The sequence below is a fragment of the Phodopus roborovskii genome, unplaced genomic scaffold (assembly GCF_943737965.1).
Source record: "Phodopus roborovskii unplaced genomic scaffold, PHOROB, whole genome shotgun sequence".
Classification (NCBI taxonomy): Eukaryota; Metazoa; Chordata; class Mammalia; order Rodentia; family Cricetidae; genus Phodopus; species Phodopus roborovskii.
In genome coordinates this window covers 11,113,850-11,129,092 of record NW_026126546.1, presented here as the reverse complement: position 1 = coordinate 11,129,092, position 15,243 = coordinate 11,113,850, and the positions used below count along the sequence as shown (strand labels likewise).

The window sequence follows — 15,243 nt, the reverse complement described above, 5'->3', positions numbered from 1 at the left end:
TAGAAGGACTCTTCCCTTATACTAGGGGCAAAGCTTGGGGTACAGCTGTGATGGAGACAGTGTCAGCCCCTGAGCCCTACCTAGTCTAGTTGAAGAGAGCACTTATGCACTGTTTTGTTGTTTGCTGGCCTGGCAGGAAAGATGTCCCTTTCTTACTTAGACTCTTAACAAAAAATTCACGTTCATTCTCCAGGTTGTAGTAGACCAGCTTTGTCCCAGAAGCCTCATCTAGACCCTACCTTGACAAAGCCCACTGAAGATCCTGGACAGAAGTTTTCAGTGTTTGAAGGGCTAGACTTGTAGCCTTAAACCACAAATCTGGCCACATTTGGGAAAAAAACAGAACTTGTTTGGAGGTTAAAGGAAGAAATACATGAAACAAAATGTCAACATAGTTGGGGGTGTGTGAAATATGTAACGTTATGCCAGAGACAGTTCTTTTTTTGTTTGATAACTCCTAAAGGATTTTTTAAAGAGAGGGGTTCCTTTCTAAATCCAATATTATGTAGCCATTGTACCACTTTGCATAACTCTAATCATCTTATTGAACCTATCCATTCTTAATCAATAAGTAGTCAAGACTTAACAGTGGTTGGTATTCAGACATGAGTGATGGGTAATGTGAGTACCATTCTTGTATGTGGCATCTAGCTTACATTTTATCATAGATATATTTGTATATATGTAATTTCTATATTTAGCTGTGAGGTCAGCATTGATAATCTTTAAATAGTTTCTGTAAAATCTCTTATGGGTCTCAGTAGTGTCCATAAGGATCTATTTCTTATAGTATATGTACCTGTCTAGGATGTCTCTTCCCATCCCACTTGTGGCAAATTATCTGTGAAGAGCTACGTGTGGTGGTATATACCTGTAATTCCAGCACTTGGAGACAAAACTAAGAGTTCCAGATCAGCCTGGGCTGTATAAACAGTACCCCTGTCTCAAGTTTGTGTGTGTGTGTGTGTGTGTGTGTGTGTGTGTTTGTGTTTGTACACCATGGTTGGGGGTATAGCTCAATGAATGGTAGAACACTTAACTAATAAATGCAAGACCCTGGATTTCATTCTCATTGATGTAGAGAAGAAAAGGGGGGGGGGTTGGCAAGGGAACTGAAGAAATTATTCAGTGATTAAGAGCACATACTGCTCTTGCAGAGAACCAAAGTTTGGTTTCTAGCAACCATATCATAACTCTGGGGGATCTGACACTTCTCTGGCATCCTCAGGCATCTGCACTCACATGCATACCACCTCCCATATACATAATTAAGAACAAGCCTTTTTAAAAATAAATGTAAGTTCAGTGTGGCATTGTTAATAAAGTTGTCCTCTCTTGATTGTGGAGTTTGACTCTCTCATTTTGGCATGTTTTATAAATAGACTTTTTATCACTATAATTAGAAACAAAGGTCTTAGGGAGTTGCTTTTTAATTTGATAGGCATTGGACATGATACCATAAAACCATAAAAATCAGTATTTCCTCATCTCCCCCTTTTTATAGTTGGCTTTCAGCTCTTGAAAGCACAAAATGGCTCCATCACCTGTCTGTGCTCCTGAAGTCGGCACTTCTTGTAGTTCATGCTGTGGACCGTGATCAGCGACCGGTGCTAGTGCACTGCTCAGATGGCTGGGATCGTACTCCCCAGATTGTGGCGTTGGCTAAGCTCCTGCTGGATCCTTACTACCGAACAGTAGAGGTCAGTGTGTCTGAGGAACGGAGGGAGCATTTCAGGATAGGTTGAGGAAACCTTTAAGAGGGTCGCATGATCAGTTTTGGGCCTGGAAGTTAGGTCTGTAGAAATTACCAATTTGTTGTAATCATACCTCCTCCACTTAGAGCCGTGTGGCTAGGTGTTTCTTACTAATTCTTTACCTTGTTCATTAGAACACAGTTTGGATAATAGGTACTGAGGAAATAAGAATTTCCTTTGCAGTTTCTCTGCTTGGAAAGATTTTGTCTACCTCAGGAAAATGGGCTTTTGCAAAAGAATGTCCACGTGCTTATGATAGTGGGTCTAGACAAGACTGCACAGCATTCTGGAAGATCTGCTCTGAAATAACCATTGTGAGTTAGATAGAAAAACAAAAGCATAAAATGACATAAGATACAGATATTTATAAAAATCTGTGCTGGGGAAGGGTTTTTACAAATGTAACATCAAAGGCAAAAATAAAAGAGAAGTTTGGGTAGGCAGGTAGCATTTATGTAGTACATGAGAGAGGCTATGTCATTGTCCTTTAAATGACTACTGAATGGAGTTGGTAAATTGAGATATTTGTGTAAATGGGTGTGACATTAGGGAGAGAGCCTTTGGCTCTGAGCCTGGGCCAGAGGAACTTATCAGGAGGCTGTTAAAAGAGATTGCCATTGGTGCCATGAAGCACAGGATGTCACAGGTTTTAGTACTACATAAGTGATCTCTCCTTGGTGCCTCCCTGCAGGGTTTCCAAGTCCTTGTGGAGATGGAGTGGCTGGATTTTGGCCATAAGTTTGCTGACCGGTGTGGTCATGGGGAGAACTCAGACGATTTGAATGAGCGTTGCCCAGTGTTTCTGCAGTGGCTTGACTGCGTTCATCAGCTTCAGAGGCAATTTCCCTGCTCTTTTGAGTTCAATGAAGCATTCCTTGTGAGTTTGAACTTAATGATGCTACATTTTTGAAGCCACTTACACTTAGGGGATGTTGATAAAAACGTTAGTGGGCCATTTTCACCCAAAACCACACATTTTTCACATTTAATTGGGAGCAACTGCTTTCTTTAAAAGCAATGCAGTTAACAGGCATTTTCTTTTTCACTCAGTGAATCTAGGTGTACCAGCTTTTCATCTGTAAACATAGAGTTTGTTTTAAACTTAGCTTTTAAAGTGTATGGTCTACAATGTAGTTAGAAGTAGAAAAAGTCTGAATGTGCCATGCTCCCCTCCAGTCCTTCTACCAATGTTGTCTGCCATGCTTTCTGCTCCCTCTTTGGTGAAAGATGTCATCTACCTGTTTCAGCCCCTTGTTGCCCTGCTCTTCACTCTGCCTCCTGTATTAGAATGTCTTTGGCATAGAAGTGCTGGTGGTTGGGGTCAGGCCCTGCAGTTGTTAATTATGAAGAGGAAACCATATATCAATTGTTTGTACACACACACCCTATATCCTGAGTGAGTTGAAGTGTTCTCAGGGATGTCATGGTGAGTTGTTCAATTGGGCTATACCCCACTGTGATTTTTGCTTCATTTGACGTTTGCAGGTGAAACTGGTACAGCATACCTATTCCTGCCTCTTTGGAACATTCCTGTGCAACAACGCCAAGGAGAGAGGGGAAAAGCAGACTCAGGAACGGACATGTTCTGTGTGGTCACTTCTTCGGGCAGGCAACAAGGCTTTCAAAAACCTACTGTATTCATCTCAGTCAGAAGCTGTATGTACCCTTCAGCCTGCCTCTGTGATCAGCAGAAGGGATTTCAGGGTGGGGTTGCATGTGAGAACTGGTTTGAGTAGTGCCAAGTTTTGTAAAAACATGTCTGCTGTCTGAATGTCCTGGTTCCATTTTCCATTTTCTGCCATTCTGCCTAAGGAAAGCCTGTTTCCTGATAATGTTCTGGCCTGTCCATGTCCAAGCTGGGTTCAAGGTTTTTTGGTGTAGTATTCATCTCTACTTTGCCACCCTAGACATAAACCATTGCTGATTCCTCCTCCAGAGCTTACTGTATTCCTAGCATGTTTCAGCTCAACAGAGGAAAGGCACCACGTTTTTTCTCAGATGCCTTTTATGGTTACAAAGGGTCAGCCATCAGGTTCCTGTTTCTGTTCTCATGAGCCAGGCAAGTGGGGACCCCTGCAGCTTCCGTCTCAACACAAAGCTCTTTCTGAGGTGGGCATATGTCTGTCTGTGACTCTTCCCACATGAAGAGCTGCTAGGCCTTTTAAGACTTTGTTCCCCCAAAAGAATACCTTCTGCTAAGCAAAAAAAAAAAAAAAAAAGAAAAAGAAAAAAAAAGAGGTACATATGTCTATATATCAAAATGTATTAATGTTGTTAGCATTTAGGCATTTACACGTCTTAATAACTGAGAACAGTCACTGTAAAGTGGGTTCCTTTAGATAAAGGAATAGTAAAAAAGTTACATTAAAATCTGTTCTGAGAGTTTATCTCTTTTTCTGAGTCTGGTAACAAGGTAAACTGTTACAGGCACTCTTTCCTGCCAGCCTGGTCCCACTGCCTCATCAGCCCCAAATGAACACTCCGAGACTTAATATTAATTATGAAACTATTGGCCGCCGGCTAGGGCTTCTTATTGGCTAGCTCTATCTTAATTACTAGCCCATAACTACTAAGCTGTGTATTTCTACATGGTGTTCTTTTACTGGAGAACACCTTACTTGAGGCTTCTCTTCCTGGGAATCACATGACGACTCCTCAATGCCTACACTTCCCAGAATCCTCCACATCTCCTAGACCTGTGTATCTTGCTGCCCTACTGGCCACAGTGTTTCATCAGCCAATAAGAGAAACATTTACAGAATGATATCTCCCATCAGTAAATTGTGCCTAGACCTAGTAGTAGCTCTAGGAGAGAAAGGCCTGTGGCCTGAATTTTACACTCAAAGAAAACTGAAAAGGCAGCTCAGTAGGATATGCTGAAGAGGCAGAGGCAGGTGGACCTGAGTTTGAGGCCAGCTTGGGCTACACTTTGAAGCTGTCCCGGATATAGAGTAAGAGGATACCTGAACCTGGCAAGATGGTAGTAGAGCAGAAAATAAAATTAAGTTAGGGGGAAATTGTTTCTTAGGTCCTGGTAACTGAGGGCGGGGAGTCCCAAGACCCAGGAAATGTGGGGGAGCCCACCTTCAGAAACAGGCAGTAGATTGGGAAACTTAGGCTGTGGATTGACAGTACTTACCTAGAGTACATCTGACCTATTCATGATGGATCCAAGTCAACTCTCTGGAGCTCACAAGAAGTTTTTAAGTTTACAAAAAGAGATAAATTTTAGACATATTAACAAATGTTCCCTTTGTCAGATGCATTGTAACCCTTAAAAATCAAAGCAGGGCTGGGTGGATCTCTGTGAGTTTAAGTCCAGCCTGGTCTACAGAGCAAGTTCCAAGATAGCTAGGGCTGTTACACAGAGAAACCCTGTCAACCAGGGGGGAAGAGAGAGAGAGAGAGAGAGAGAGAGAGAGAGAGAGAGAGAGAGAGAGAGAGAGAGAGAGAGAGAAATGAAAGCAGGCTAATGAGAGGTTATATTACTTTAGCTAGGGCTGTTACACAGAGAAACCCTGTCAACCAGGGGGGAAGAGAGAGAGAGAGAGAGAGAGAGAGAGAGAGAGAGAGAGAGAGAGAGAGAGAGAGAGAGAGAGAGAGAGAGAGAGAAAGAAATGAAAGCAGGCTAATGAGAGGTTATATTACTTTGCTTGGTAATTAATGCACTTCTCATTACAGTTGAAAGGTGTGTGCTGTTTCTTTCCTTCACTGTGCCTCCTGGAGAAGTGACAATAAGGGAGGAAATTTCTTTATGTGATTCTATAAAACAGGTTTGACAGTTTTTGCTGAAGCTGAGCTTGAAGAAACACATTCACCATTTAATCGAATGATTCTTATGTAGTCAATCAGTCATTCAGAAAAGATCACTTTAGATAATTAGTAAGTTAGTCTGTAAAGGATTCATTAGATTTCCAGGCTCACAAGAGGCTCTTAAATGGAAACTACTGCCAAACAGATCCAATGGTTCTATACCTGTCCCCTTGAGAGACAGACCTTCCTTTATTGATAATACCTCCTTGTTGATCTGTGACCCAGCTGTGTTGAGTGGCCCACCTGGGTGTGTTTGTTCTTGCTGCTTATTTCTAGACATTTCTAAGAGACTTTGGGGGCCTGCATAAACTTGTGTCTTCCCCCTCTCCTCAGGTGCTATATCCAGTGTGCCATGTGCGGAATCTGATGCTGTGGAGTGCAGTGTACCTTCCCTGCCCATCTCCATCTGCTCCCACAGATGACAGCTGTGCACCATACCCAGCCCCAGGCACCAGCCCTGATGACCCACCCCTGAGCAGGTGAGCCTGGAGCTGATGCCATAAGTCTCAAGCCCTGTGTGTGGTATTCTCCCTCTCCCTCCCTCCCAAGCTGACCTCAGACTTGCAGCGAAGTGATTTACTGGCAGGAAGCACATCTGGCTGAAGTTTAGCTGCTTCTTCTGTAGAAGCAGTTGGGGGGGGGGGAGGTTATTTGTTTTTTTGAGACAGGGTTTCTCTGTGTAGCTAGAGACTAGAACTAGCTCTATAGACCAAGCTGGCCTTGAAGTCACAGAGATCCACCTGCCTCTGCTCCCAAGTGCTGGGATTAAAGGTGTGAACCACCACTGCCAGACTTCTTAAGGAAGATAGTAAGGCCTTACTTCTGGAAGTGAGTTGGGCCTGTTGCTACATTATTCTACCACATGCACTAAGAAATTTCTCAGTGATGGAGCACGTCCATTGAGTCTGTGATTCTCTGGTTTGTTTACCCACTACTCTTGGCTTCTTTCTCTGCCCTGATTGGTCTTCTGAGCCTTAAAAGTCAGATGCTATGAGATGAGAGAAATTTTGATTGTCACTTGTGAATTATATTTATTAAGATCAGAGTGATAGATAATAAATGAATTTAAAATGTATACTACAAAGAACCAGCAGGCTACTTTACCACTACCTGAGGGACACAGAGCATCATGAGAAGTACCTGTTAAAGGCTGTGGGCACAGCTCAGTTTGTAGAATACTTGCATCAAGCCCTGCATTTGAGCCCTAGTGCTTCATAACCCTGGCATGAGAGTACTTTCCTGTAGTGTCAGCACATTGCTGGTAGAGGCAGAAGATCAGGAGTTCAGGGCCATTCCTGGATTCCTGGGCTACATAGAGAGTGTGAGGCCAATCTTCTGCAGTACATGTGTCCCTGTCTCAAAAAACAAAAAGAAAAGAAAGGAAGGAAGGAAGGAAGGAAGGAAGGAAGGAAGGAAGGAAGGAAGGAAGAAAGGGAGGGGGAGAAAAGAGTGACTTTTAGAAATAGTATAGGCACTGGGCAGTGATGGTGCAGGCCTGCAGGCCTTTAATCCCAGCACTTGGGAGACAGAGGCAGGCTGCTCTCTGTGAATTCCAGGCCATCCTGGTCCACAGAGGGAGTTCCAGGACAGCCAGAGCTACACAGAGAAACCCTGTCTTGGGGGCGGGGGAGTATATGCTTTCAGCTTATTTGGGGGTGGGGACTGACAGTGGGCCGGTGCAGGCAGTGCTGGTGGAAAGCCCTGCCACTCTAGGTGGTTATTGAAAACCTGTTGTCCGTAATGCCTCTAAATAGCCTCTAAGCATCTCATTTTCCCTACACACCCTTTTCTTTTAGGCTACCTAAGACTAGATCATATGACAATCTGACCACAGCCTGTGACAACATGGTGCCTCTGGCCAGCCGTCGCAGCAGTGACCCCAGCCTGAATGAGAAGTGGCAGGAACATGGGCGCTCACTGGAGCTGAGCAGCTTTGCTGGCTCTGGGGAAGAGACACCTGCTGTGGACAACCTGCGGAAGCCCAGCAGGCTGCTCGGAGGTGCTGAGCTATCTGTGGCAGCTGGTGTGGCTGAAGGGCAGATGGAGAACATTTTGCAAGAGGCCACTAAAGAGGAGAGTGGGGCAGAAGAGCTTGCCCACAGGGAGCACACTGAGGCACCAGAGGTCGAGGAGGAGGCACTCCAAGCAAAGGAGAGCAGGGTCACAGCTCAGAGCTCAGACGTACTTCACCAAGATCCAGAGCTGGATGCTGCTGCTCTAAGAAACCATCTAGACCCCAGCCTGCCTTTGTTCTCACAGGATACTCCTGAACAGCAAGATGGGCACAGTGTTCTCTCTAGTTCACTCCAGCCTCCCCTCAGGGGAGAGGACTCCCAGGAGGTCCCTGTGGAGCCGCCTCAAATAGAAGATACTGCTCAGGACAGGGAGAATGGAGCTCCTACTGTCCCAGTAGACGCAAAACTTGGCCTTGGTACCTCACAGTCTAGTTCTCTGCTGCCTTCCCAAGTCCCATTTGAGACAAGAGAACCACACATGACTAGCTCCGTGCACATGTTACTAGAAGATAAGGTGAAGTCAGACAGTGGGTCCCAGCTCCATCACAGACCTTGCCTTGCAAGCAGTGGTAGGCTCAGTAGCAAGGATATGTTTCCCATGGTTCCAGAGCCCAGGTCTGCTGAGAGGCCTCATTGGGACTCTGTGCTGTATAGGACTTCATCCCCTGGCAATACCCTCAGCCTGATGCGGGCTTCTTGTGCCTTGCCATTAGACAAATGTAGACAGGGGATTGTGTGCAACGGTGCCCTAGAGACTGAAAACAAGGCCTCAGAACAGCCTTCAGGGTTTGGCACCCTTCAGAAGTACCCCACACCCAATGGGCACTGTGCCAATGGGGAGGCTGGGAGGAATAAGGACTCACTGAGCCACCAGCTGTCTGCCACAAGCTGCAGCTCTGCTCACTTGTACTCAAGGAACTTGCACCACAAGTGGCTGAATAGCCACTCAGGGAGGCCATCCACTACCAGTAGCCCTGACCAGCCTTCCCGCAGCCACCTAGATGATGATGGCATGCCTGTGTACACAGACACAATCCAACAGCGCCTGCGTCAGATAGAGTCTGGCCACCAGCAGGAAGTGGAGACCTTGAAGAGACAAGTCCAGGAGCTCAAGAGTCGCCTGGAGAGCCAGTGCCTGACCAGCTCACTGCGCTTCAATGGGGACTTTGGAGAGGAAGTGGTAAGTTAGGCCATGATTCCTTTGAAGGTGTCCAAAGAGATGATTGACACAGAGGTCAGGTGCCCTTTTCACCCAGAGCATGGTTATTGGAACAGATTTTGAAAGGACTAAAAGGGTCTTAAATTACCATGTTGAGAGAGCTTGTTTGGCAATTCGCTTTGGCCATGGAGACAGCAGTCTGCCTCTTTTACGCTGTATTGGCATTGCATTCCCTTCTAGGCATTTAAGAGAAAGGAAAAGAGTTAATGCATGACATGGGAATCAACTCTCTTCAGAAAGGGTCCTGTCTCAGTTCATTCCACCCCCCAAATAAATTAGAAGGGCTTGCACGCCTGATCATGATGGCATTTGTAGAGGAGTCCTGCCTTACTAATAAGTTGCCTGCTTTCCCGGACTTGGGAGCTTTGAGAGTTTGCTTTTTTTGAACAAGTGTTTGTACCTACTCTGTGGCAGGTGCTGGCAGGAGAAATGGAGAGAAGGGATTTTTTTTTTTTTTTTAAACATTATTGAAGACTTTGCACTAATGAGGCTTGGTGGCTAGAAATGAGGGTGCCAGGATTCTTGGGTTCCCAGAGGGGCTTTCTTCTTGGATGGGTCTGAGATTACAAGTGTAAGGCAGGTTCTAGAGTAATCATCCCTGATCTTCCAGACCTTACAATCAAAGGAACTTTCAGCTTTTTCTTCATACTAATTAATAATGGTGTCCCAAAGAGTCCTTCAGAAAAAGGAGGGCATACCCAAATCACTGTTTTCATTAAGTGTTGGACTGGATCACGAGGCCCAGCAGAACAGCTGTCATAGGAGCTTGTTTGTCCTTGCTCACTTCACTTGCTTCCCTTAGGCCCATCTTTCCACTCAGTGTCACTGAGGCTACAAAATCCATGTAGCCTTCTGAACGCAGCCCCTTCTCTGCACCTGCTCAGCCCAAGTCTGGATGGCTGGTGTGATTGCACATTTGGCACCTTAGCAGTCATAGTTCCCAGTGCTCTGTTCTTCCTTTGGGAGGAGACAGGTTCATTCTGTTCAGCTGTGTTTGTTTACCAACAGACTTCAATCCCCGACTCGGAAAGCAATCTGGATCAGAACTGTTTGTCTCGCTGCAGCACAGAGATTTTCTCTGAAGCCAGCTGGGAGCAGGTGGATAAACAGGACACAGAGGTACAGGCTCAGCCCTTGCTCTGCGTGCCATCCATACAGGTGTCCTACAGTTCTTCTCCACTCCAATCTCTGCCCCATGCCCCTCCCCAAGGAAGAAACTCACATTAGAGTTGAGCCTCTGTATCTCAGTGTCTGGGAACCCACATCCATCAGTTCTAAGCCAGAGACACTCAGAGAGCTGGCCCTCTCTCTCCATTGCCTCTGCCAGCTCTCATGGCAGCCCAGGGTGCCACTGCTGCTACGACATCTCGGGGAAATGAGAGTCCCTTCCAGGCGAATAATTTGGACACCTTCCTTGAACTGTTGCCAGCAGGCCTGCTGCACTGGTACCGTTGGAGCCCATGTAGTCCTTGTGACTCATGCTCCCCGTGTGACTCTGTTGATGTCCGCTGACTGGCCCATGTCTGTCACTAACCTGGTCCCATGTGTTTTACAGATGACCCGTTGGCTCCCTGACCACCTGGCTGCCCACTGCTATGCCTGTGACAGTGCCTTCTGGCTGGCCAGCAGGAAGCACCACTGCAGGTGCCATTGTGGTGGCTTTTAGGGTGGGCTGGGCTGTGGGGGTCTGAACTTTGACATCTTACCAACAAGTGTTCTGTGTGAACTGCCCTTGGGGTCACATTTCTGTTTCTCTGAAATTGGTCCTTCCAGAACTGCATTTGGGAACTCTGTTCCAACTCAGTGATCACTATTAAATTTTGAAATGTGGACATACTTTGTTTCATTTCCCAGATTGGTGAGGTAACAACTACCATGCAGATCATTTCTTTTTTCCAGCATACAACTGATCATGGCTACTTTGAGCAAAAACAATTTTCTAGATGTGGGCAGGGAGCCTAGTTTTCCTACTTCTTTCTGCTCCCTGAGCCCTGTGCTACTGCTGAGCTGGAGAATAGTAGACTCAGCTGAGGGCAATCTCCAAGCCTTGCTGCTCCTAACTTCTTTCTCCTAGATTGAGCAGTGAGTTACAAAGGCTACTTTGCCCTGGCAAGGGTGGCAACTGTCAGGTAGATGTTTAGTGTTCTTAGGATAGGAAGTTTATCAGAACCGTACATTGGCCACGTGTAGAAGTGAGCCTGGATTGAAAGTGATGGGAAAACCTCTTTGTAGACAGATGACACTCTTAGGACCATGGGTCTCCCCCACCTTGCATCCCTAGACAAAATGGCTTCTCTGAGCTCTTTCTCCCCTCCTTTCAGGGACACTGACCGTGTTGATCAAACGTGGTGAGCATTTGCAACAACTTGTCTGTGATGTCTGCACACCTACAATAACTTCTCCACACTAATGCTGCCATTCCCTTCTCTGCACTCATTGGGCTGAAACCTCATAAGGGAGAGCACAGGCAGGCAGGTGGGCATGGGGATCTACAGCAGCTGATGAAACAGACTGCCAGGGGTGTGTCTGATGCAGCCTTGTACTCCCCTGGACTGTACTGGCCAGTTGGGCTGTTATACTCTTGATGAGAAGTGCTTCTTGTGCAAGGCTAATCTTTCCTAGGAAGCCAGTGGGCTTCAGGACTTTTTTGGTGGGGAGAGGGGACAATCATTCCTTGATGCCAGGATGATACCAGTAACTTTCAAGTAAACACCATGGCTTCATTGTTTTGTTTGTATAGACAAAAATGAACAGATATGATCTTTCCAGAGAATTCCTTAGCATGGAAGACTCCACTTAAGTGTTTCAGGGTCTCCCAAAGGAAGTCAGATAGAAAAGCTTAATTGATCAATTTCATGTCAGGTTTTTTAAAAAGCTGAACTTCAGCAGGTATGTCAAACAAGTACAGACATTGAGAAGATTTCCTGTTCCTGTGTTCAAGCATCACAAGTTCTTACTGACTCATGCTTCTTAGAAAGTTGTAAAGTACTTTCCACATTCTAGAAACAAAGGGCTTTGTGTTCTGGTTCCCTGTCCTATTGCCCTGTCCCACCTTCCCTTCTACAGTGTTGCTTTGTCTCATGTGGTCGTCAGTGTCCACTCCTCCTGTGCCCGAGTGGTCCTTACCCAGTGTGGTCTGCATTCTGAGGAGCATGGCTGAGAAGTTAGCGCAGAGGAAGCTTTCCTATTAACTTCCTCTTCTCATCTCTGGAGAGCTGTGTCAGGTACCTTGGAGTTTCCTGTGTTGAGCTGATTGGTGTTGGTTTGTACTTTAGGGCTCAGCAAATGTAGGATTGGAAGGTAGGCAGAACTCGTCCTGTGTTGTTGTTACCTTTCCTGTGTGTGTGTGATGGGCATCAGTTTGGCTGTGCAGATCCACGCTGCACAGATGCAAGGAGATAGGGGTTTTGGCGGAAAGGAGAGGGGAGCCTAGAGATAGATGCATGGGGCAGAGCAGTGAACCGTAGCTGACTGACCACTGTCTAATAGGGATATATACATGCATATGTTTCTTCATGGTCTGTCCTTCCACCTCCCTTTCACGCTGAGCATGTGTCAAGGCTGCTTTGGCTTTTGGCTTTGCATGCTGCTGGCAGCGGTCTGCATCTAACTTGCCTTTGAGGCAGTGACCTTCAGGCAGGGTTCTTCGTCCCCAGGTGGGCAGCATAGTTGTCTGTGTTCTTTGATGGGCCCACAGGCCAACTCCTTTTGACTTTGGCCTCCCTATGACCTTACTCTACCCAGATGGCCAGTACCAAGGTCGGTGCAGCCACTGAGTATGTCCCCAGGTCAGGACTGAGTGCTGAGCTGGCAGCTGCTTCAGTGCTGTCTCATTGGCCACAGAGAGCTCTCTGGAGCATCTTCCTGTGTATCTGACAGCCATGTGCTGAAATGGTGAGGCAGCCACATGTCATCCTTGACCTGAAGTGAAAATGACTCCACTAGGTGGACTTGTCTTCCTACTCAACTTCTTCCTGGCCTGGAGAAATGAACATGTTTCTGGCACATCTGTCTAGACTACTATACACATCAAATGCTGCTTTCTAAAGTTGTCCCCCCACTCCCCCCCAAACCTACTATCTGAAACTAATGTTTTTTATTTCTTCTTATCTCAAGGAATTGTGGGAACGTATTCTGCTCCAGTTGTTGTAACCAGAAGGTTCCAGTTCCCAGCCAGCAGCTATTTGAACCCAGTCGAGTGTGCAAGTCTTGCTATAGCAGCCTCCATCCCACAAGCTCCAGCATTGACCTTGAACTGGATAAGCCTATTGCTGCCACTTCAAACTGAAGCTCAGTGACCTGGGGTGGCTGAGGCCATGCTGCTGTTCCTTTAACAGGCTCATACACAGCCTGGGCAGTGTGAGAGGCCCATACACTTTGGAATGGGGGAATGGAACAACCTGTACAGAGATTGGGATGTACCACTGGATTGTAAATTGATTTTTGTTTCATCTCCCCTTCCCTTTCCATGCTCCCTCTTTGCCTTCTAAAAAGAAAAATGTCCCCAGTTGTCTTAATTTTTTTTTTTTTTTTTTTAATGGAAGGTCAGAGGTTACCAGGCCCCTATAACTGCCGAGCTATTTGTTCTCAGGTATGCTGGGGGATGGCTTAATGCTTCCCAGTGGAAGGAGCCAGAATGAAGGCCTGAGACAGCAGGACAGAAAGTCAATCTAACATTAGTGACCATTCCTTACATCACACCTCTGTCAGAGCCTACTGGTAAACCTTTGCTGCTGGGGAGGCTAGAAGTACCTTTCTGGAGAGTGCAGTTCCTGAGGGGGACCTCACAGATAAACACAGGATGGCATCTCAAGAAAGGGCACACAGTGAGGTACTCCACAGGCCTCACTTTGAAAAGAGAGGCCTGTGCTCCTTTTGAGTTACTGAGGGGCTGGGTGGTTGACATGTTGGCCCATGTGGATTCCATCTTTAACTTGACCAGATTGGGTAGGGCTCCCTTTGCCTCCTTGGGCGGTGCAGATGCCAGAATATGGTGCCTCTGTGGTCAAGGCCTGCCCTGAACTAGGCACCTGGGAGCTCCCTCTGGGGCCTGGCCCCACAAACAATCTCTTCCTCGGCCAACACAGGGAAATCCAGACTCAGGGTTCCACAAGTTCCCCCATTCCCAAAGCAAATCAATCATGCATCTCCCCTTGAGGGACAGAGTCCCTCAGTTACAAAGCTCTCCGCACAATCAGCCCCCTCTTCCCCTACTTTTGGGGGCTGCAGGAAGGACCAGGAGTCCCTGTCCTGCTTCTGGCTGCCTGAGTGGGCACATGCCTGGCTTCTGCTACCAGTGAAGAACCACTTGGTGATCGCAGGGTTCAAAGAACATGACAAGAGGAGATTTGGGGTTCCTTTCCTCAGTGAGCTTTGATGTGGTCCAAAAGAGCCTTAAACCAGTAGCTACCTGTGGTGGAGGTGGGTGTGGGAAGGGTGGAGAGTAGTTTTGAATTGTTGGTATATGTGTTTGTGCCCCCACTCCCCACCCCCAGGGCCATACTTGGCTCTGCTAAAAGCCGCAAACTGCTAACAGCAGATTGTAATGTGAGGGCTGGATGAGGTTGGGGGGGACACCTCAGTTCTAGCCTGGCCTATGTCCATGCCCCTCTCCTTTGGAAGTTGTTAACTGGCCATGGGTGTTCGGTTTCAGGAAGGTGGTTGTGCATGTTCCTGAGTGTGTGTGTAAGAAGCCCAGAAGCCCTCCCTAGTACTGTCTGCTGAAACGAAGCCCAGGGTATCCGAGCATTGCTCATTCCTCCAGCAGCAAATCACCCAGAGGCCGAATCTAGTAAAACAGGGTGAAGTTCTCTTCCATGCTTGCTGTGGTTTGGAGGTGTGGGTAGAGAAAGGTTGGCATAATTGAAGATTGTGCAGTTCCTAGTGACAGGTGCCAAGAGGTTATGATACGGGTTTCTTGGGTCTGTTGTACAGTGTGAATAAATGCTTGCAGCTCTTAGCCCTTTTTGATCAATGAAGCACTTTTTTTATTAATATTTTCTTTGTATGTAAAGGAGGAACCATAACTCTCCGTAGCTGTACATATAACCCTTTTTCTCCTAAAGAGGAGTCAATGCTCCTATATTTTTCATTTCTTTTTTTGTCAAAGCAGAAGTAAATACTTTAGAATTGTTAAATATATAGGTAAAGTGAATAAAGTTGAGTGTCCACACGGTAACATCTGCTAACGCGTTCTAATTTTTTGCTCTGTAGTTTAATCTTTCTTTGTCCTTTTCTCTCCCTCACACAGAAGTGGTTTGAGGAGCTGCTGGGAGTTTGACCTTTGGCAAAGGAAAATGACACATTTCAGCTCTAGACCTTGACAATGGGACTTCCCAACATGCCCAAACACTCTAAACCATTTCCTTAATGATTTTGCCCCTGAGGTTTCCCACACTGAAAGAGGGCAGAGGCACATCTGTGGTAGTTAACATTACCCCTG

General features: G+C 46.4%; 1 protein-coding gene across 7 annotated transcripts in view; it reads left to right on the top strand.

Annotated features, from left to right (window-relative positions):
- Positions 1 to 14,775, top strand: part of Mtmr3 (myotubularin related protein 3) — a 107,275-nt gene extending 92,500 nt beyond the window's left edge. For 4 of the 7 annotated variants that reach the window (XM_051200343.1, XM_051200341.1, XM_051200345.1 and 1 more), the window contains 9 exons: positions 1,505 to 1,700; positions 2,446 to 2,631; positions 3,240 to 3,410; positions 5,901 to 6,046; positions 7,364 to 8,762; positions 9,810 to 9,920; positions 10,357 to 10,445; positions 11,123 to 11,149; positions 12,918 to 14,775. In XM_051200343.1, coding sequence (XP_051056300.1) covers positions 1,505 to 1,700; positions 2,446 to 2,631; positions 3,240 to 3,410; positions 5,901 to 6,046; positions 7,364 to 8,762; positions 9,810 to 9,920; positions 10,357 to 10,445; positions 11,123 to 11,149; positions 12,918 to 13,089 — 2,497 coding nt within the window. In that variant the 3' untranslated portion in view covers positions 13,090 to 14,775. The remainder of the gene's footprint in view (positions 1 to 1,504; positions 1,701 to 2,445; positions 2,632 to 3,239; positions 3,411 to 5,900; positions 6,047 to 7,363; positions 8,763 to 9,809; positions 9,921 to 10,356; positions 10,446 to 11,122; positions 11,150 to 12,917) is intronic. The other 3 variants (XM_051200346.1, XM_051200342.1, XM_051200347.1) reach the window with 3 other exon arrangements.
- Positions 14,776 to 15,243: the final 468 nt, after the last annotated feature.